Source organism: Panulirus ornatus, chromosome 34 (genome assembly GCF_036320965.1).
Source record: "Panulirus ornatus isolate Po-2019 chromosome 34, ASM3632096v1, whole genome shotgun sequence".
In the NCBI taxonomy this organism is placed as follows: domain Eukaryota; kingdom Metazoa; phylum Arthropoda; class Malacostraca; order Decapoda; family Palinuridae; genus Panulirus; species Panulirus ornatus.
The window spans coordinates 18,279,403-18,301,801 of NC_092257.1; the positions used below are offsets into that span (position 1 = coordinate 18,279,403).

General features: G+C 39.6%; 1 protein-coding gene across 1 annotated transcript in view; it reads right to left on the reverse strand.

The window, feature by feature from the left end:
* Positions 1 to 478: 478 nt before the first annotated feature.
* The window catches only part of LOC139759965 (matrix metalloproteinase-25-like), a 498,618-nt gene continuing 476,697 nt past the window's right edge, over positions 479 to 22,399 (reverse strand). The window contains exons 5-12 of the mRNA XM_071682675.1: positions 21,298 to 21,380; positions 17,977 to 18,116; positions 17,036 to 17,203; positions 13,275 to 13,468; positions 12,996 to 13,143; positions 5,163 to 5,319; positions 1,306 to 1,406; positions 479 to 996 (exon numbers count right to left, since the gene is read on the reverse strand). Coding sequence (XP_071538776.1) covers positions 752 to 996; positions 1,306 to 1,406; positions 5,163 to 5,319; positions 12,996 to 13,143; positions 13,275 to 13,468; positions 17,036 to 17,203; positions 17,977 to 18,116; positions 21,298 to 21,380 — 1,236 coding nt within the window. The 3' untranslated portion in view covers positions 479 to 751. The remainder of the gene's footprint in view (positions 997 to 1,305; positions 1,407 to 5,162; positions 5,320 to 12,995; positions 13,144 to 13,274; positions 13,469 to 17,035; positions 17,204 to 17,976; positions 18,117 to 21,297; positions 21,381 to 22,399) is intronic.

The window sequence follows — 22,399 nt, forward strand, 5'->3', positions numbered from 1 at the left end:
AAGTGGAAGGTATTACAAAATTACATTACTTTTAAATCATACTTCCCGAATTATGTCATAAACCAAATTCATAATCAATAAATATGCAAACTGGTATACAATTCAGAGCAAAATAATATCATAAATGATTATACTCAACAAAAAACATTTCAAAAATAAAATGTTCTCAAATAATCATGGTGTTCTATTTTGATATGCAGAACTATCACATGAGTTAAAATAATATTCAGTAAGATATTACCAACTAATTTTCTTGCTTTTATAACTCATTACCAAAATATAACCAAATTATTGTTCACTAAACCTTTATTGAAATACTTTAAGATCATTACTAGTTATATACAGAAAACTGCTACTCTAACAATCCTCACTGACAGTAGATAGAAGCAAAATTTTTAAATATACAATGTGATCTTTACCAACCACTTGCATCTGTTATAATAATTTGAAATAAGTTGTTCAAAGAAATGCATATAATAATATAGGCAGATGTGTATATTATGTAATTGTCTTATAATACAGTCCAATAAGAAAAATTACCATACTGTTTGAGATTTAAAAGTAGTATCAGAAAGTTCTGCATACTAGTATATCATTTACTATATCCTTCCTTTTCAGCTTTGTTAAACCAGTGTTATAGCATTCAATAAAATACTCTTTTCAAACACTCTGTGAAAAAAAATTGCTGTATGCACTAGAGAACTCTATGGGGTCTGTAAATTCTGATCACACTATAAATCTATCAAGCACTTCATAGTACAGTGCTACTTAAACAAGACACAGCCCATGATAAAAATAATACTGATGCAATGCACACTGTGGGTCTTGTAGTCACAGTGCCCGAATCACTGACAGAAGCCTCCATGTAATAAGGATTTTCTATTTTGGGACAGCCCAACCAAAATGGTGCAGATAAGGCAGGAGACTTAGGCTTCACTTTCATACGAAAGTCATCAAACTCCCAGAAAACTTTGCCTTGGAAGAAGTATGTTGTTCCTGGAAAATTTTTTTGTCAAAACATCATTGAAGAAGAACAAAGTGAGTTTACCTGAAATATTTCTGCTAAGTGCATGACATCATTAACTGACTTAAATTCAACTGCAAGACAGCATAACTCAAGCTGACACTCATCCTTAATGCCAACATGCATTCATGCTAATGTCAATGCTGTGATAACTAAGCTCTCTTTTGTCCTTAAACAGTTAAGCCAATTATTACATTGTGGATCAAACAACAACACAATAATTCATAACAAATAAGTACAATATTCTTGATGAATTGTAACAAAGAGTGATTTCTACCCACCATTGAATTTGAAGGCAGAATCTATACCATAAGGTACACCTCTCCACATATCCATTGCTCGGGGATAATCCAACTCAACATGTTGTACAGTTTCATCAAACCTGTGACACGTAATATGAATTTCAAAATGACATTCTAAGTTCAAAGTAAATCACTGCATACAGCTTGTTGAATACTATGAAAAGAGACAACAGTAAATGGGTAGGACTCTAGAATATGGTCAGGTCGGTGCCAAAGAAGAAAAGAGTAATGTATCCTACTTATTAGGAAAAGGTTGATTTTTTTTTTTTTTTTTTTGCTTTGTCGCTGTGTCCCGCGTTTGCGAGGTAGCGCAAGGAAACAGATGAAAGAAATGGCCCAACCCACCCCATACACATGTATATACATACGTCCACACACGCAAATATACATACCTACACAGCTTTCCATGGTTTACCCCAAAGGTTGACTTTTGCAATAATACAATATGCAGTTTTCATTTTTCCATGACATGAACTACTTCTACCTAACACAAGCTGGCCAGTTAACAAGACGTGGCACTCTTCAAAACCTATACAGCACTATCCCATACTATTCTTTGGGCAAACCCACATACTCCCTAAAGACAAGATCATCTTACATGAAACACAGTAATCCATCCCCAACTCTGTGCTTATCTTAGTACCCAGGTTTTGGCTTGTGTGTCTATGCCATAACTTGTATCAAGACAGGATTTGGATCCTCTTTTCAATAATTCTTCCTGTGTTGGAAGAAGTGGTCAAAGTGGAAAACTTGAGTGGAGGTATGCTCATGCTTAAAATAGTGATAGTCTTTTCAGTTGTTTGGAATTCTTAACCCTAATCCCTATCATTGCATATTTTGCTTTAAAGCCCAGTTTATCCCTGGGGATAGGGGAGAAAGAATACTTCCCACGTATTCCCTGCGTGTCGTAGAAGGCGACTAAAAGGGAAGGGAGCAGGGGGCTGGAAATCCTCCCCTCTTGTTTTTTTTTTTTTTTTCCCAATGAAGGAACAGAGAAGGGGGCCAGATGAGGATATTCTCTCAAAGGCCCTGTCCTCTGTTCTTAACGCTACCTCGCTAACGCGGGAAATGGCGAATAGTATGAAAGAAAGAAAAGAAATGTTCAAACCAATATACAACTGAATTTTTTTCTATTATTATACTATGTTGCTGTCTCCCGCGTTAGTGAGGTAGCCTGAGGAAACAGACTAAAGAATGGCCCAACCCACCCACATACACATGTATATACATACACGTCCACACACGCACATATACATACCTATACATTTCAAAGTATACACATATACATACACAGACATATACATATTTACACATGTACAAAATCTATACTTGCTGCCTTTATTCATTCCCATCACTAACCTACCACACATGAAATGACAACCTTTCTCCCCCTAGACATGTGCGAGGTAGCGCTAGGAAAAGACAACAAAGGACATATTCATTCACACTCAGTCTCTAGCTGTCATGTATAATGCACCAAAACCACAGCTCCCTTTCCACATCCAGGCCCCACAAAACTTTCCATGGTTTATCCCAGACACTTCACATGCCCTGGTTTAATCCATTGACAGCACATCGACCCCGGTATACCATATCTTTCCAATTCACTCTATTCCTTGCATGCCTTTCACCCTCCTGCATGTTCAGGCCCCAATCGCTCAAAATCTTTTTCACTCCATCCTGCCACCTCCAATTTGGTCTCCCACTTCTCCTCGTTCCCTCCACCTCCGACACATATATCCTCTTTGTCAATCTTTCCTCACTCATTCTCTCCATGTGACCAAACCATTTCAATACACCCTCTTCTGCTCTCTCAACCACACTCTTTTTATTACCACACAACTGTCTCACCCTTTCATTACTTACTCGATCAAACCACCTCACACCACATATTGTCCTCAAACATCTCATTTCCACCCTCCTCCGCACAACCTATCTATAACCCATGCCTCGCAACCATATAACGTTGTTGGAACCACTATTCCTTCAAACATACCCATTTTTGCTTTCTGAGATAATGTTCTCGGCTTCCACACATTTTTCAATGCTCCCAGAACTTTCACCCCCTCCCCCACTCTGTGACTCACTTCCGCATCCAGGGTTCCTTCCGCTGCCAAATCCACTCCCAGATATCTGAAACACTTCACTTCCTCCTTCATTGTGTTAAATCAGTCGCAGTGAAATAATGGCCTCCTTAGGCTTATGAAGTCCCTTCACAAGACAGTAATCCTTTTCATCTGCTGATGATACAACTTACTGAAGTCATATGTAGTTGCCCTTGACATATGTAAAGATCTGACAGGGCGTGGCATTGGCGTCTCAACTCTAAGCTCCCCTCTTTTCGCTTCCCTCCCTCACTTTGCTCCTTCATAGCTAGCTTCTTCTCTGGCCGATCTATCTCTGTGGTAGTTGATGGGTTGTCACCTCCTTCCCTCTATCAACAGTGATGTCCCTCAAGGTTCTGTCTTGTCCCTTACACTTTTTCTCCTTTTTTTCAAAAATTTCCTCTCTTCCACAAATAATCAAATGCATTCATACAGTGACGACTCAACATTGACTTCATCCACATCCTTCAATTCTGCTCCTTCTCTCACTCTACCTGCATTTCATCTTGACACAGTTTCTTCAATAAACTCAGACTTGGACTGGATATCTCAGTGGGGTAGACAAAATCTTGTTAAGTTTAATGCCTCCAAGACCCAATTTCTACCTATCTCTCTATCAAAAACTCCACACAACTCTCATCTCTCCTTTGATGGTTCAGTAATTCCACCTCCTGACTCAATGAGCATCCTTGGTATTACTGTACTATCCACTCTTTCTTGGAAATCCCACAGCATGGGAATAGCTAAGTCTGCCTCTTAGAAACTGGGTGTCCTTTTCAGAAGTCAAAACTTCCTCTTCTGGGCGGTTGCTCCATTTATACAAGGGATTGATTCGTCCTTGTATGGAGTACTGCTTTCACATTTGGGGTCGTTCTAGCTTTGTATCCTTACTTGACAGAGTTGAGTTGAAAGTGGTCTGATTTATAAACTGTCCTAGGTTAACTTCCAAACCTGACCCCTTTGCCTAATGCTGCAATGTTGATTCACCTTCCCTCTTCTATGGGCATTACATTGGTTTTTGCTCCTGAGAGATGGTTGCTTGTGTGCCCCCACCACTAGCTAGACCATGCAATACTCGGCAAGCTGCTGTGTCGTATAATCACTGTGTGGCCATCGGCAACTCGAGGGTGGGCCATTTGACATTTGATACCTGCTTCTTTCCCTATACAGCAAAGCTTTGGAACTCTCTATCTTCCCATGTCTTTCCCAATAACTATGACGTACATTTCAAACAACAGGTATTTCACTTTCTCAAAAATTGGTAAATACTTTCCCTCGTCTTTTCTTTTTCCATTTTATAATTCTCTCTATATTTCAATTAAGGCTTGGCCTTCATGCGGACTTTTGTCTATGACATTGAGCCTTCAACATAAAAACATTCAATCATGCAGGTGGAGTTTAGTAACACTGACAAAAACATTCAGTGAACTGTACAACAGGATACATCATCACACTATTTGAAAAGAATTAACCTATCAAGTTAGATATAAAATGTATTCACACTAGTCATATACTGTAAAACAACTAAAATTAGTTGGTTCTATATTCACCATCACTAGGGCAACTGGAAAATAATCTCCAATTTTTACAAGTAGTGTATGTTTCTAAATATTTACAGAATCTCCACTGAACTTCTTACTGATGTTGTGATTCCCTCTTCCAAAACTCGTCTGCAGTGTAATGTTATCTATCTGGTACAAGAAGAACTATTGTAACACAAATATCACTTACCTCCAGTACATTGTGTCTGCAAACAGGTATGTTCGGCCATTGTATCCCCAAACAAATGCTGCATCTATCTTCTTAAGGTCCTCAGGCAAACCTAAGTTTTTTAACCTTCCTACTTTCAGCAGTTTGTGGTTCCCTTGACAAACATAGAATTTATCTCCTGTGAAAAAAGAGTGATGCAATGTAAATATATCCACACATATCTGTGTGCGTGGATATTAACCCTCTAACTTCATAATTAACCCTTAAACCTCACCACTCATATATAAACAAGTGTGTAGGCACCCTTCCCACCTATAACTACTTGAACTGAAATTTCCGTCCACAATTTTAAGGTTAAGTTCTAGGTAAGGGAAGGGGTGTAGGTAAGCATGGATGCTAAATGCCTTCACATGGTATAACACCTAGGGTTACCCTGCAGATGTGAGACAGAAAATATTGTATCATACAGTTTTGTAGATGTCATCATTAGCAAACTTTTCTTGACATTATAATTATTATCATTATCTATTTATCTTATTATACTTTGTTGCTGTCTCCCGCGTTAGCGAGGTAGCGCAAGGAAACACGAAAGAATGGCCCAACCCACCCACATACACATGTATATACATACACGTCCAAACACGCACATATACATACCTATACATCTTAATTACAGAGGTATAAGTTTGTTGAGTATTCCTGGTAAATTATATGGGAGGGTATTGATTGAGAGGGTGAAGGCATGTACAGAGCATCAAATTGGGGAAGAGCAGTGTGGTTTCAGAAGTGGTAGAGGATGTGTGGATCAGGTGTTTGCTTTGAAGAATGTATGTGAGAAATACTTAGAAAAGCAAATGGATTTGTATGTAGCATTTATGGATCTGGAGAAGGCATATGATAGAGTTGATAGAGATGCTCTGTGGAAGGTATTAAGAATATATGGTGTGGGAGGCAAGTTGTTAGAAGCAGTGAAAAGTTTTTATCGACGATGTAAGGCATGTGTATGTGTAGGAAGAGAGGAAAGTGATTGGTTCTCAGTGAATGTAGGTTTGCGGCAGGGGTGTGTGATGTCTCCATGGTTGTTTAATTTGTTTATGGATGGGGTTGTTAGGGAGGTGAATGCAAGAGTTTTGGAAAGAGGGGCAAGTATGAAGTCTGTTGGGGATGAGAGAGCTTGGGAAGTGAGTCAGTTGTTGTTCGCTGATGATACAGCGCTGGTGGCTGATTCATGTGAGAAACTGCAGAAGCTGGTGACTGAGTTTGGTAAAGTGTGTTATAGAAGAAAGTTAAGAGTAAATGTGAATAAGAGCAAGGTTATTAGGTACAGTAGGGTTGAGGGTCAAGTCAATTGGGAGGTGAGTTTGAATGGAGAAAAACTGGAGGAAGTGAAGTGTTTTAGATATCTGGGAGTGGATCTGGTAGCGGATGGAACCATGGAAGCAGAAGTGGATCATAGGGTGGGGGAGGGGGCGAAAATCCTAGGAGCCTTGAAGAATGTGTGGAAGTTGAGAACATTATCTCGGAAAGCAAAAATGGGTATGTTTGAAGGAATAGTGGTTCCAACAATGTTGTATGGTTGCGAGGCGTGGGCTATGGATAGAGTTGTGCGCAGGAGGATGGATGTGCTGGAAATGAGATGTTTGAGGACAATGTGTGGTGTGAGGTGGTTTGATCGAGTAAGTAACGTAAGGGTAAGAGAGATGTGTGGAAATAAAAAGAGCGTGGTTGAGAGAGCAGAAGAGGGTGTTTTGAAATGGTTTGGGCACATGGAGAGAATGAGTGAGGAAAGATTGACCAAGAGGATATATGTGTCGGAGGTGGAGGGAACGAGGAGAAGAGGGAGACCAAATTGGAGGTGGAAAGATGGAGTGAAAAAGATTTTGTGTGATCGGGGCCTGAACATGCAGGAGGGTGAAAGGAGGGCAAGGAATAGAGTGAATTGGAGCGATGTGGTATACCGGGGTTGACGTGCTGTCAGTGGATTGAATCAAGGCATGTGAAGCGTCTGGGGTAAACCATGGAAAGCTGTGTAGGTATGTATATTTGCATGTGTGGACGTATGTATATACATGTGTATGGGGGTGGGTTGGGCCATTTCTTTCGTCTGTTTCCTTGCGCTACCTCGCAAACGCGGGAGACAGCGGCAAAAAAAAAAAAAAAAAAAAAAAAAAAAAAAAAAAATATATATATATATATATATATATATATATATATATATATATATATATCTTTTCTTTCTTTCAAACTATTCGCCATTTCCCGCATTAGCGAGGTAGCGTTAAGAACAGAGGACTGGGCCTTGAGGGAATACCCTCACCTGGCCCAATTCTCTGTTCCTTCTTTTGGAAAATTAAAAAAAAAACGAGAGGGGAGGATTTCCAGCCCCCCGCTCCCTCCCCTTTTAGTCGCCTTCTACGACACGCAGGGAATACGTGGGAAGTATTCTTTCTCCCCTATCCCCAGGGATAATATATATATATATTATTATTTTTTTTATTATACTTTGTCGCTGTCTCCCGCGTTTGCGAGGTAGCGCAAGGAAACAGACGAAAGAAATGGCCCAACCCCCCCCATACACATGTATATACATACGTCCACACACGCAAATATACATACCTGCACAGCTTTCCATGGTTTACCCCAGACGCTTCACATGCCCCGATTCAATCCACTGACAGCACGTCAACCCCGGTATACCACATCGCTCCATTTCACTCTATTCCTTGCCCTCCTTTCACCTTCCTGCATGTTCAGGCCCCGATCACACAAAATCTTTTTCAATCCATCTTTCCACCTCCAATTTGGTCTCCCTCTTCTCCTCGTTCCCTCCACCTCCGACACATATATCCTCTTGGTCAATCTTTCCTCACTCATTCTCTCCATGTGCCCAAACCACTTCAAAACACCCTCTTCTGCTCTCTCAACCACGCTCTTTTTATTTCCACACATCTCTCTTACCCTTACGTTACTCACTCGATCAAACCACCTCACACCACACATTGTCCTCAAACATCTCATTTCCAGCACATCCATCCTCCTGCGCATAACTCTATCCATAGCCCACGCCTCGCAACCATACAACATTGTTGGAACCACTATTCCTTCAAACATACCCATTTTTGCTTTCCGAGATAATGTTCTCGACTTCCACACATTCTTCAAGGCCCCCAGAATTTTCGTCCCCTCCCCCACCCTATGATCCACTTCCGCTTCCATGGTTCCCTCCGCTGCCAGATCCACTCCCAGATATCTAAAACACTTCACTTCCTCCAGTTTTTCTCCATTCAAACTCACCTCCCAATTGACTTGACACTCAACCCTACTGTACCTAATAACCTTGCTCTTATTCACATTTACTCTTAACTTTCTTCTTCCACACACTTTACCAAACTCAGTCACCAGCTTCTGCAGTTTCTCACATGAATCAGCCACCAGCGCTGTATCATCAGCGAACAACAACTGACTCACTTCCCAAGCTCTCTCATCCCCAACAGACTTCATACTTGCCCCTCTTTCCAAAACTCTTGCATTTACCTCCCTAACAACCCCATCCATAAACAAATTAAACAACCATGGAGACATCACACACCCCTGCCGCAAACCTACATTCACTGAGAACCAATCACTTTCCTCTCTTCCTACACATACACATGCCTTACATCGTCGATAAAAACTTTTCACTGCTTCTAACAACTTGCCTCCCACACCATATATTCTTAATACCTTCCACAGAGCATCTCTATCAACTCTATCATATGCCTTCTCCAGATCCATAAATGCTACATACAAATCCATTTGCTTTTCTAAGTATTTCTCACATACATTCTTCAAAGCAAACACCTGATCCACGCATCCTCTACCACTTCTGAAACCACACTGCTCTTCCCCAATCTGATGCTCTGTACATGCCTTCACCCTCTCAATCAATACCCTCCCATATAATTTACCAGGAATACTCAGCAAACTTATACCTCTGTAATTTGAGCACTCACTCTTATCCCCTTTGCCTTTTTTAATAAATTCCACTGCAATGCCATCCAAACCTGCTGCCTTGCCGGCTTTCATCTTCCGCAAAGCTTTCACTACCTCTTCTCTGTTTACCAAATAATTTTCCCTAACCCTCTCACTTTGCACACCACCTCGACCAAAACACCCTATATCTGCCACTCTATCATCAAACACATTCAACAAACCTTCAAAATACTCACTCCATCTCCTTCTCACATCGCCACTACTTGTTATCACCTCCCCATTTGCGCCCTTCACTGAAGTTCCCATTTGCTCCCTTGTCTTACGCACTTTATTTACCTCCTTCCAGAACATCTTTTTATTCTCCCTAAAATTTAATGATACTCTCTTACCCCAACTATATATATATATATATATATATATATAGTTTGAAAAAAAAAAAAAAAAAAAAAAAAAATATATATATATATATATATACATACACACACACACACACACACACACACACGTGTATGTGGGTGGGTTGGGCCATTCTTTCGTCTGTTTCCTTGCGCTACCTCGCTAACGCGGGAGACAGCGACAAAGCAAAATAAAATAAATAAATAATATATATATATACACACACAGACATATACATATATATACATGTACACAATTCATACTGTCTGCCCTTATTCATTCCTGTCGCCACCCTGCCACACATGAAATAACACCCCCCTACCCCCGCATGTGCATGAGGTAGCACTAGGAAAAGACAACAAAGGCCACATTTGTTCACACTCAGTCTCTAGCTGTCATGTATAATGCACCAAAACCACAGCTCCCTTTCTACATCCAGGCCCAACAGAACTTTCCATGGTTTACCCAAGAAGCTTCACATGCCCTGGTTCAATCCATCGACAGCACATCGACCCCAGTATACCACATCGTTCCAATTCACTTTATTCCTTGCACACCTTTCACCCTCCTGCATCTTCAGGCCCCGATCACTCAAAATCTTTTTCACTCCATCTTTCCATCTCCAATTTGGTCTCCCACTTCTCCTCGTTCCCTTCACTTCTGACACATGTATCCTCTTTGTCAGTCTTTCCTCACTCATTCCCTCCATGTGACCAAATCATTTAAAAACACTCTCTTCTGCTCTCTCAACCACACTCTTTTTATTACCACACATCTCTCTTACCCTTTCATTACTTACTCGATCAAACCACCTCACACCACATATTGTCCTCAAACATCTCATTTCCAGCACATCCACCCTCCACACAACTCTATCTATAGCCCATGCCTCGCACCCATATAACATTGTTGGAAACACTATTCCTTCAAACATACCCATTTTTGCTTTCCAAGATAATGTTCTTGACTTCCACACATTTTTCAATGCTCCCAGAACTTTCACTCCCTCCCCCACCCTATGATTCACTTCCGCTTCCATGGTTCCATCCACTGCCAAATCCACTCCCAGATATCTAAAACACTTCACTTCCTCCAGTTTTTCTCTATTCAAACTTACCTCCCACTTGACTTGTCACTCAACCCTACTGTACCTAATAACCTTGCTCTTATTCACATTTACTCTCAGCTTTCTTCTTTCACACACTTTACCAAACTCAGTCACCAGCTTCTGCAGTTTCTCACCCGAATCAGCCATCAGCGCTGTATCATCAGTGAACAACAACTGACTCACTTCCCAAGCTCTCTCATCCACAACAGACTGCATACTTGCCCCTCTTTCCAAAACTCTTGCATTCACCTCCCTAACAACCCCATCCATAAACAAATTAAACAGCCATGGCCCCACAGACCTTTCCATGGTTTACCCCAGATGCTTCACATGCCCTGGTTTAGTCCAGTGACAGGACGTCGAATTTGGTATACAATATTATTCCAATTCACTCTATTCCTTGCTAGAGTAAAATGAATACTGCCCATGTATTCCCTGCGTGTCATAGTCATAGAAGGTGGCTAAAAGGGTGGGAGAAGGTGGCTAGAAATCCTCTCTTCCTGTATGACTTACACACTCATTCTCTCTATATGCCCAAACCGTTTCAACACACCCTCTTCTGCTCTCTCAACCACACTCTTTTTTATTGCCACACATCTCTCTTACTCTTTCATTACTTACTTGATCAAACCACCTCACACCAAATGTTGTCCTCAAACATTTCATTTCCAACACATCCACCCTCCTCCATACAACCCCATCTATAGCCCATGCCTCCCAATCATATAATATTGTTGGAATTACTATTCCTTCAAACATAACCATTTTTGCTCTCCGTGATAACATTTTCTCTTTCCACACATTCTTCACTGCTCCCAAAACCTTCACCCCCTCCCCCACCCTAACTCACTTTCACTTCCATGCTATGTGCTGTGTTTTTCCAAGTGTTTTTTATATCTAGTTTGTGTTCTACATATCATATCTAAGTTTTGTGATGCAGTTTTTCTTTTCTTTTTGTAGATTCCTTATGATGCCTCTGTGAAGGCAAAAGTGTGATAGAAATAAATGGATAACTATGGACAACTGGTGTTTGAGCACCCATCTAATGGTGGAATAATATTGAAAAAATCAGAGAACATAAGAAAGAAGATTAATAACTCTCAATATGCTGTTGTTTTCAATTTCATGAGGATATATCCCTGGGGACAGGGGAGAAAGAACACTTTCTACACATTCCCGTGTGTCATAGAAGGCGACTAAAAGAGGTGGGAGCAGGGGGCAGGAAACTCTCCCCTTCTTGTATTCCAATTTCTAAATGAGGAAACAGAAGGAGTCAAGTGGAAAGTGCTCATCCTCCTTAAAGGCTCAGATTGGGGTGTCTGAATGCGAGTGGATATAACCAAGATGAGACTAAAGGAGAGACAGGTAGTATGTTTGAGGAAAGAAACCTGAATGTTCTGGCTCTGAGTGAAATGAAACTCAAGGTTTCAGGGGAAGTATGGTCTGGAAAAAGCTTAGGAGTACAGTCAGGAGTTGGTGAGGGGACAAGAGCTAAGAGAGGAGTAGCGCTACTCCCAAAGCAAGAGAAAGAGTATAAGAAAGTAACTTCTAAATTGATGTGGTTAAAACTGAAAGTGGATAGAGAGAGATGGGTGATTACTGGTGCTTATGCACCTAGTCATGAGAAGAAAGATCTTGAGAGGCAAGTATTTTGGGAGCAGCTAAGAGAGTGTGTCAGCAGTTTTGGTGCATGAGACTGGGTATCAATGATGGGTGATTTAAATGCAAAGGTGAATAATGTGGCAGTTCAGGGTATAACTGGTGCACATGGGGTATTCAGTGCTGTGAATGGAAATAATGAAGAGCTTGTGGATTTGTGTGCTGAAAAAAGATTGGTGACTGGGAATACCTGGATTAAAAGAAATATATACACAAGTATACGTATGTGAGTAGGGAAGGTCTAAATCTGTGTTTTCTAAAGAATATCCGTGAAAATCTACCATGTTGACAGGACTGACTGCAAAGGAAAGAAATTATAATATGAACTCATGAGAAGGTGTTTCTTCCTATACAGAAGGATGACAAATAAGAATCCTCTTTTCTTTCAGTCCCCTCTTCACTCTCTTACATTATGCAGCATAGTTTGGGATATTAGAGGAATGATCTTATGGTGTCCACATGGATGCCTTACAGCTTAAGTTTCATGAAATGGCAGTTCTGAAACACAGATGATAATTGCAGGCACTGGTTTATGCTTGGTGATTCTACCTTTGAGGTTTAACGGAGGGTGAACCACAGGCTATTGTAATTCTGCCTTAATATCACTGCCTTGAAGGGAACAGGGTGGGGGTCTAATTTCCATTGCATATTGGCCTTCCTTGTAATGAGAAACATATTTCTATTTCAAATCTCAAGAAATATATTAATTCATAACTTACCAATAAAGAACACAATATTAGCATCATGAGGCCTTTCATACACAGCATCAATATGGGTAATGTTTCTTGGCAACATTGTCCAAAATCGGGAAATTTCTGCAGGATAATTTGGTCGTAAATTTCCAGCTGAGTCTAACCGCCAAAAGTACTGAAATAATGTGAAAAACATGTTCTTACAAATACATAATTAAAAAATACTTGTAACATATGTCTAATAATTTTTGTTTTGTGGCATGACCTATGGGCACAGAATTTCAAGAAAACTGACGTTATTCTTACCATGCCCTTAAAGATATATATCTCTCTTCTTATTACTGAAACTGCATCATAATCAGTGTCACATGTGTCTGGCTTATCTGTCGTTTTGGGGGGCTTAATTGGTTTCTTAGTTACAGGAGGCTTGGTTGGGGTAGCCTGTGTTGGTGGAGGGGTTGGATTAGGATACGTTTCCTGTTCCCAGTTCTTATCCACACCTGAAATATACAATATTTATAATGAAATCATGTGATTTTCTATATCACCATACTGAAATGATTTACTTTCTCATATCTCTCCACAAAATATACTTAAACAAAAAATTTAAATCTATGAAAATATTTTGCCTTAGAGTTCCAGTTCAAACATTCAAGAAAACATCCATTAATAAGGTTTTGAAACTTTAAATACATCTTCCTGCATGAGAATACTTTACGTCAAACTATAGAAAGCATAACTTCCTATATTGGGTCAACTGAGCTGAACTGGTACCTTGCAAGGATTCCCTGTGCACCCTCTTCAGCTAGGGTAGGCTATCTTGTCATGTCTATCTCCAGTACCACAGGATTCTCCTATATACTTTCTTGGATCCTAGCATTGGCTGACCTGAACTAAGAAAAACCATGCACATCCCACTGATCACAAGTGTGGAAACCAATCTACCTTTAGATTCATTGTAGGTCTTACCCCATGTCTTCTAATCTTAAATTTCTCTACTATACATCCCACAGTATTTTAGATGTCTGCAAGGAATATGCAGAATAGTCTTGGGTCCTCGATGATGAAAGTATTTTCTCTTCGTTTTTTTTGCACATTTTGATTTTAGGGGTAGTATTTCAGTCTTCCATGCATGTTGAACCAGTGGGAAATAATTCTTGAGTGTAGTTTGGGATCACGCATTCTACGATTTTTTACTTGTATATAATAATATACCTCTCCTGTCTGTGCTCCACACAGCACACTCTCAGAGACTCCACTTGTTCCCAGTGCAGTATTTCAGTTCCTTTACCACACCAATAGAGGCCACAAATGATCTCTGCATGCTTTCTAACTGTGCAATTTTGCCCACCTTGAAAGGTGATGTTAGTACACAAAAGTATTATATTTCTGTGAGTATTAGTGCCTTGAAAAGTGCCATCACTGTTTTTTCCACTCTTGCCCTGAAGGTTCACAAGATTCAGCACATCATCTTTTTAGAAGAGGTCTTTTACATTCCTCAATTGTGATACGATGGTGCCTATGTCCACCTAATAGTCTGTATCAATTTTAATTTCTTTACTCTCCTCATGCTAAAGAAGTTGGAATTCATCCTCACTGAAAAGCATTTTGTTTCTGCTGACCCAGTGGAGGACTCTGTGTTGGAGTTTTTCACTGTCTTTTGCAGACAAGTATAATCTGCAAAGGATGGTTTGAAACTATGAACTGAGTTTGTATCTATGTCAAATATAAGAATAAGGAACTGATGTGGTGCAAGTACAGTTCCTTGAGGAACTCAGTTTTTTATTGAGAACTGGAAACAGCCTGATCTACAATAATGTGTTGTGATCTATCACTTCAGAAGTTTTGTTTCTAGTGTCCATCTACCAATTTTAATGGTTACTCCCATCTTGCACCTTTTATGTGCTATCACACTATCATCACATTCATAAGAGGTTTCCTACCCTAAAACCACGTTGTCATAAGTTATGTAGATTATTTGATTCTATAAGGTAAATCAATTCATATCTTAGAACTATCTCTAAATGTTTAGCGGTGTGTGATACCAATGCTATCAGCTGGTGGTTTATGGAATAGCTTTGTTTTCTCCTTTATGAAGTGGGGTGATGCGAATCAGTTTCAAACTCTCATGGATCATGCCAAAGACCACACTTTTTGTCCAGAAGATATGTAGTGCTTGTGCAAGTGGTGTTTTGCATTTCTTGATTAAGAAAAAGATCCAGGAGTCTGGTCCATGGGTAGTGTGCATAAGCATGTCATCAATGACACTCTTAGAGTCCTTTGTTAAGATGATGAGATGTGCAATGTTTACCTAGTCAGATCACTGTTTAAGAAAAAGGAGCAGTTGGGTCATTTTCCTTTATGGTGGTTTTTGGCTCACTGAACATCAACTCATACTGTTTGTTTGGTAACTCACTCATCTCCAGGCAATCATTCAGATGTGGCCCCCCCTTCTGTTCTCAAAGGGCCAACAGAGTTGGTGGTCCTCGATTTGCATTTTACTAATGATAAAAGTAGGATAAATCGATTACATTCTTATCATCATACCTCAGGACCCCTTTCTCAATCATCCAGGGGCTCCTGCAGCTTCAAGGATGCACTACCCAGCAGAAGGGATGGGATGGCCTCCTCTGAAGCTAGTTCTTTGATGAGACTGCACTCTGTTACCTTAATAATAATCATTTATGTACTTAATCAAAATTGCCCAGGACCTCTTTATAAGAAGGGCTTCTGGTATTATCCAGGACCTCCTTAACAGGAGGTACTGCAGCCTCAGGATACACTACTTCCAGTGGTCAGGAAATAACTCCTCTGAAATTCTTTGATGGGACTGTACTCCCAATGATACAGCCTCACCAAAAGTGACTTTACACACAGTGTACTCTCATACTAGCAGTCTGGTAATATCTTTAATCAAATAAGCAAACATAATACAAATACATATGACTCAATGATGCAAAGGTTAGCGTGGTGGATTTTAAAAAACATTTACTTTAACAAGAAGGTAAGGGATTCTTTCAGATTCATGTATAGGTCGGATAAAGATGTTGCCAAGAACATCATTATCTTCTTGCCATCTCCTTAGCACTCACAGAACATGGTCATAAAAAAGAAGGATACAGCAAGGTAAGAGGCCTCCATGCAGCAAATCAATACTGTCAGCAATGCCAGAGAAACAGCTGTAATTGTGTATAATATCAGGGTCCCAAAAAGAACAGGGAGTAGACCACTGTAAACAGAAATTAATGAAAAATCCCTTACATGACTCACATCGCAGTCAAAAACTAAATATAAAAGTTTCACACAAAAGAGGCATAGAAAAAGGTAAAAGAGGCCTCCTCTGGTTATAAACAAATTGGTAAAGCATGAGCCACACACATACACCTTAATTGTATGCAATGACCCAATAATCTATTTCCTCATCACAAAAGGCTTCCTGATGAGAAGGTAATGAAAAAGTTGTAGACAAAAGAAACAGTCTGAAGAATATAGGGCTGAGACTGGGTATGTGCAAGGTGGGAAATGGGAAGATTGTATTCATATATCTGGATTTGAGTTCATGATGTCAGCCTCCTACAGAAGTTGGCAGGCAGTGTTTGTGCAAGATGTCCTTGAAACAGGTGGTGGTTTCACATAAAAGTTATTTATTTCTTAATACATTCCTACACTATTACCCGACAAAGCAAGGCTCTTTCATCTCCACTGCATATTAACCGAGTGCTCTTTGGAAGAAAGCCATGAGTGAGAAATGATTAAATCAAAGATGGACAACTCACATTATCACATGGATATCATTTTTCTGATTTAAGCAACAGAGACCATGAATATTGTCACCCAAATCAACCAGGTTCTATACTATTAAATGAAAAGCATCAAGAAAAGATAAGTGCTAATCATCATCATATACTGCATTTCTTTAATCTAAAAAAAAAGGTTAAACTAATGCACAAAAGAAGGTTTGAGATTCCCAACCTTCATCAGTATAAATACCAGATAAAAAACTAATGAGCCCTAGCATACAATATCTCTATCATTCACTACAAAAAATTATAGCCTTCAACACTTACCATATAGTTCCTGAATGCCTCTGACATCATCCTCTGGTAAGCGGAATGTAATGGGGAACTTGATGAGGTAGGGGCTCATGAGAGCACCTTCAACATCTGAATGGTAGAGTCCTAATGCATGTCCCAGTTCATGAGCCGCTGTTATGAAGAGACTCACACGCTCGTACGCTATAAAGAAACATTCAGAAGTCATCATTAATACTACTTATATCTTAGGGTAGATACAGTACAGTAAAAGTGAATGTACTTTCCTATCTTATTATTTTCACTATATTAAACAACTCCTGGACAGCTTCAAGGCTGCACTACAATCAAAAGCAAGGATATGATGGAATATCTTGGAGTGATAAGATCCTAAACAGAATGTTCCCATTTTCTTCCACATGATACAACCTAATTAAAGGTGACTCACTTGTGGTGTAACCCTATGTAGGCAAAGTGAAGTAACAAGTCAGTTACTGCTTGCAGGTAACATGGTTCTAGAGGCAGACTTGAGTGAGAAGCCGCAGAAGCTGGTGTCTAAGTTTGGAAGTGTGTGTGAAAGGAGGAAGTTGGGAGTTATAAAAGTAGGTTTAAATGGCAGAGAGAGAGAGAGAGAGAGAGAGAGAGAGAGAGAGACAGACAGAGAGAGAGACAGAGAGATGCAAATTACAGAGAAATCATAACTTCACAAACAGAATGCACTATATGCATTTTTTGTAACTCATTGTAATTACCATAAACTGTGATGGACACAACTGCTTCTGTAATATCACAATTATTTCCTGCATTCAATACCAAGTTAATTTGCGATATACAACAACAGGCCTCTAATATTCAAAATGTCCTCTTTCTACAGATTATCTTTAACTCTACATAACATATGCTACAGTTGCGACTCTACTGACTATTAGCTGTGTTATCTTACAGCTTTCGATATCTACTGTTAACAAAATACTTACTGTTGTTGGAGTCCTTGTGTTGTACCCATGGCTCTTCATCATCGAAGTGCATGTCTCCACCAATTCCACGGCCAGGGTAGAAGGCATGGGCCAGGGTGCGACCTGGCCCATCGAAAGGATATCCATCTCCATGGTATCCCCTGTTAAAATATCATCTGTTAATAATCACGATAAGGGGAAAAAATCAATATACCTGGTTCCAAGATAAACTCTCTGACACACTATTATTTACAAAAACCATATCCATAAAATGAATAAAAAGCATGTAATCACTTATTATAATGGTAATTAACACCAACTAATATAGAGGAATGAGTCAGAACTTTAGTAACACCAATAACAATGAATGAATATCAAAATACTGTTTACAAAGAGATGACCTACTGAATACAATCTGATAGGTCTTGTTAAACAGACACATTACTAAATTTTGCATTCAAATCACCCATCATTAACATCCAGTCTCTTGCATCAAAACTGATGACAAAACTACTCAGTTGCTCCTAAAGCACTTGCCTCTCATCATCTTTCTTCACATGGCAAGCTCCATAAATGCTAATAATCATCTATCTCTCATAATCCAATTTCATTTTTACCTACATCAGTCTGGAGCTCACTCAATGACACATTCCCACAACTGCTTCAGTACTAGTGCTACCCCTTCCTTAGCTTTTGCTCTCACACCAACCCTTACCACATTTCCAAACCATTCTTCCCCTTGAGCTCTGCTTTACTCAGGGCCAGAACATTCCGTTTCCTTTCCTCAAACTTACTACTTATCTCTCCTTTTTCTCGTCTTGGTTACACCCATACATTATTCAAACACCCCAGCATGAGCCTTCGAGGAGAATGAGCACGCCTCGCTTGGCTCCTTCCGTTTCATCCTTTTGAAACTGAATTACAAAAGGTGGGTTTCCAGCTTTCCTACGCCCACCCCTCTTAGTTGCCTTTTACGGCATGCGGGAAATACGGATGTAGAATTCTTTCTCCCCCACCCCAGAAATAATATAAAATTATCATCCAATACATATATCTTATGCTTTTACTATGATAAATAATACTGCGTCAAATGCATTTGTGCAAAGCAGCAGCAAAGTAGATTCTAACCGTGGGAAACACTCTACCATAGGCAAACCCCCTTCAGCATCTGAGACAGCATTTAAAGCATTAATATACCAATTTTATGAACTCAAGGAATTGCCCAAAACACAGGCTGTAGAAACCATTAACAACAGTTGGCTGGGAGGGGTAGTAGGTACAGATTCTAGGACTGTTCAAAAGACAATAGCAACATACAAAGTAAAAACCCTCAGAACACTAACTGGCACCAGACAAGGAAAAGAATCCTCAAAGTCCTATCAAGCAATTCATTAACTTTACTTTGAACTGTGCACTTCACCTGCCTGGTCTTCCACTCTTAAAACCACATAGAACAAACCTGCAAAGCACACGAAATAGTGCACTCTGAACAATCACTGGCTGCCTGGCGACCACAAACACTCAACACCTTCACAAGGTAAACAAAGATCCTCCCAATACAGTCCCACCTCGACAGACTCAGCACCTAATTCACTCTTATAACTAACCATCAATCCCAAATAAAGAAATAAAAAGCTTACTCTTACCTCACATTTCGGTGGCCTCTACTCACATATCCACCACCCCACCAAAAAATAAAACAATAACAATATACAGCGAAGACACTAGACACAAACGGAAACAAGAAGCCAACTCCATAATTCAAACCAACACCACCGGAACAGTGTTGCCACATTGATCTCGACCACTTCCTACGTGAGAGTAAGGTGATTTTTCCCATATAATTCCGACAAATAATGATATAATTACACAAATTATTTTCCCCACTATCATCTTACATTAATAGAGTTGGAATCACACATACCTTTAATTGCAGGAAGTTTATTGACAAATGTTAAGAGAAAATTATTTGGGGCAAAATTCAAACTTGTAAAATCATTTAATGTTATTTGAGCTACATTTAAGTAAACTTTATAACCTCTATATGCCGAACAGTTATTTTATAGCATTGGTATACATGAAAACAATCATAGGTATAATCCATCAGGGAAACACGTTTTGGGGTATCGGAAAACCATATGTGAGTGTCTTTCACTAAGAAATCAAGAATTGTGGGAAGTCCTTCACAAGCTTTGCTGGCTGCTAATCGGAGAGAATGACTAGCACTTGTGACAAGGGTTACATCGGCATTGTCCTTTGTTAGTAATGTTATGAGAGAGAGAGCGTGCAGCCACTGAACTGGACCCATCAGTACCTATTTCTATCAGTTGACCTATCCCTAGATTGTCTTCCTGCAGGCACTTTTTAACAGTGTAAGACACAGTGTCTGCATTGGCATCTTTAAGAGGCACAAGCCTGTACCAACCATTAACTATTGCTCTCTAGGACTTGAAAAAGCGAATGTTTAAAGCTTGACATGAAACTTTTGCCTCATTTGTGCTCTCACCAACAATCAAACTGAAATGCTGATTCTCAATTTCATCTCTCGGTTGCTTTGTGAAACCCAGTGCAAGTACATGTTTCTGTAAGCGACATCATTCAGAACTGCGAATCTTTATTTCTTATAGTAGGGAATTTGAATCCTTATCTAAGTGTGGAATCAATTACCTAAATGATCTACAGATAAATTAGATGCATGTTCTCATATGAAAACTACCACTTTCAACTCTGCTATTTTTGTTGGACCATTCAAAATGGGTTGGAGACTTGTCTTTACTGGATGCCTCGTGTGTTTTATTCCCCGATGACTTCACCATATTTTCCGTGACCGATATATGTAGGACGTGAAAGACATGTCTTTTGAAGTGTGCCAGGTCATAGTTATTCGGAAAGACATTAGAAGGTAGAGAGTTCCAAAGCTTCGACGTGTAGGGAAAGAAGCAGGTATCAAAATGGCCCACCACTGAGTTGCCGATGGCCACACAATAATCGCGCGACGTAGCAGCTTCCCGAATATTGCGTGATCTAGCTAGTGGTGGGGCACACAAGCAGCCATGACTGATACAAATCGATCCTAGGGTAATTAAACATAAAACAAAAACAAACATATAGGTTTTACCAGACTCCCATACTTGAGGTTATTCCACAAGTGAAAAGTAATCTTTGGCGATGCTAAATCATAAAGAGTCCACATTGCTACAAGAAGTAATGTTTCCTTGGGCTGCAGGAGCCTATATAGAAAAAGGTCCTGTCGGTACAGACAGAAATGAATAGCGATCAGCAGACACACGGACAGCTAGATAAACAGATGAGGAAAATCAAGAGAAAGTAAAAACTACTTACGTTTTGAAGTCAACAACAATGTCAGCGTTGCCTTGGTTGTGCTCGAGTTCTACAAACTCAAGTAACGAGGCTCTGCCCCAAACCTGAAACAGAAAAGTCACGATAAAAATGTTTAAACTGAGAAAACCTCTTCAATTAGGTGTTTATATAGCTGAGAAAGCCTCTACAATTATGTGTCTGGGAAGCTAAGAAAGCATCTTAGTTATGTGTTTGGGAAGCTGGCTTCTGATCTCAGCCATCAAATAGCTTAAGACATTATGTTCACGCCATAAGATTCAATGTACAGCAAGTATCCATGTGTCAATCTCATCAATTCCTATGTTTTATGACTGATTTCAAAGTTACCAGAACATTTAGTCTATGAGATTTGAGTAGATTTAATTGTTTAAGCAACATGGTTATAGGCTCAGCTACCCTCTATAGATGTCTTTTATTTTGCATGACGTAATACTCTGAACTTTCTGGTTAGTGGACATCTATATAATATGAGAGTTTTTGGTTCGTTATATGAGCTTTAAGCCTATCAACTGCCAGGATCATTCAGGCAGTCCATGTTAAACCATTAATCGAAAAATCTTTGATCACCTGCTGCAGGCACTGAAGGTGTTTTCAAAATCACACATACCCTGATTGGAAATGTGGCCCAATATGAAAGAGTTTGACTGGGAAACCTTTATTCGAGCTTACTTATAAAGTGTAATGAAAATTTCTGCTATTTCTGACCCCATCCCCTTTTCACATATTGTCGCAAACAGCCCAACACACTGTTTAAATCTACCTGTCCTTCAGTGAATGATTTTTCGCTACAATCCTAGTCATCCATGAAAAAGCTTACCTGAACAGTCATTGATGTTTCCATAAGATGGAATAATATTGTCTCTGAACAATGCTATCCAACTTGGCTTAATTAGGGGTCATGCAGATGCTCTGGGAGTTTTAATGGCAAAATGTGATCCATACTAATTCATATACAGAGGTATGATATTGGCAATGACTGGTAGACAACAAAATTCATAGAAAAAAAGGAAAAACAAGGTAATATATATTTTTGAGAAAATGTATAGTACAATGGATATAGTTAACAGAAAGGCAAAGTGACGGT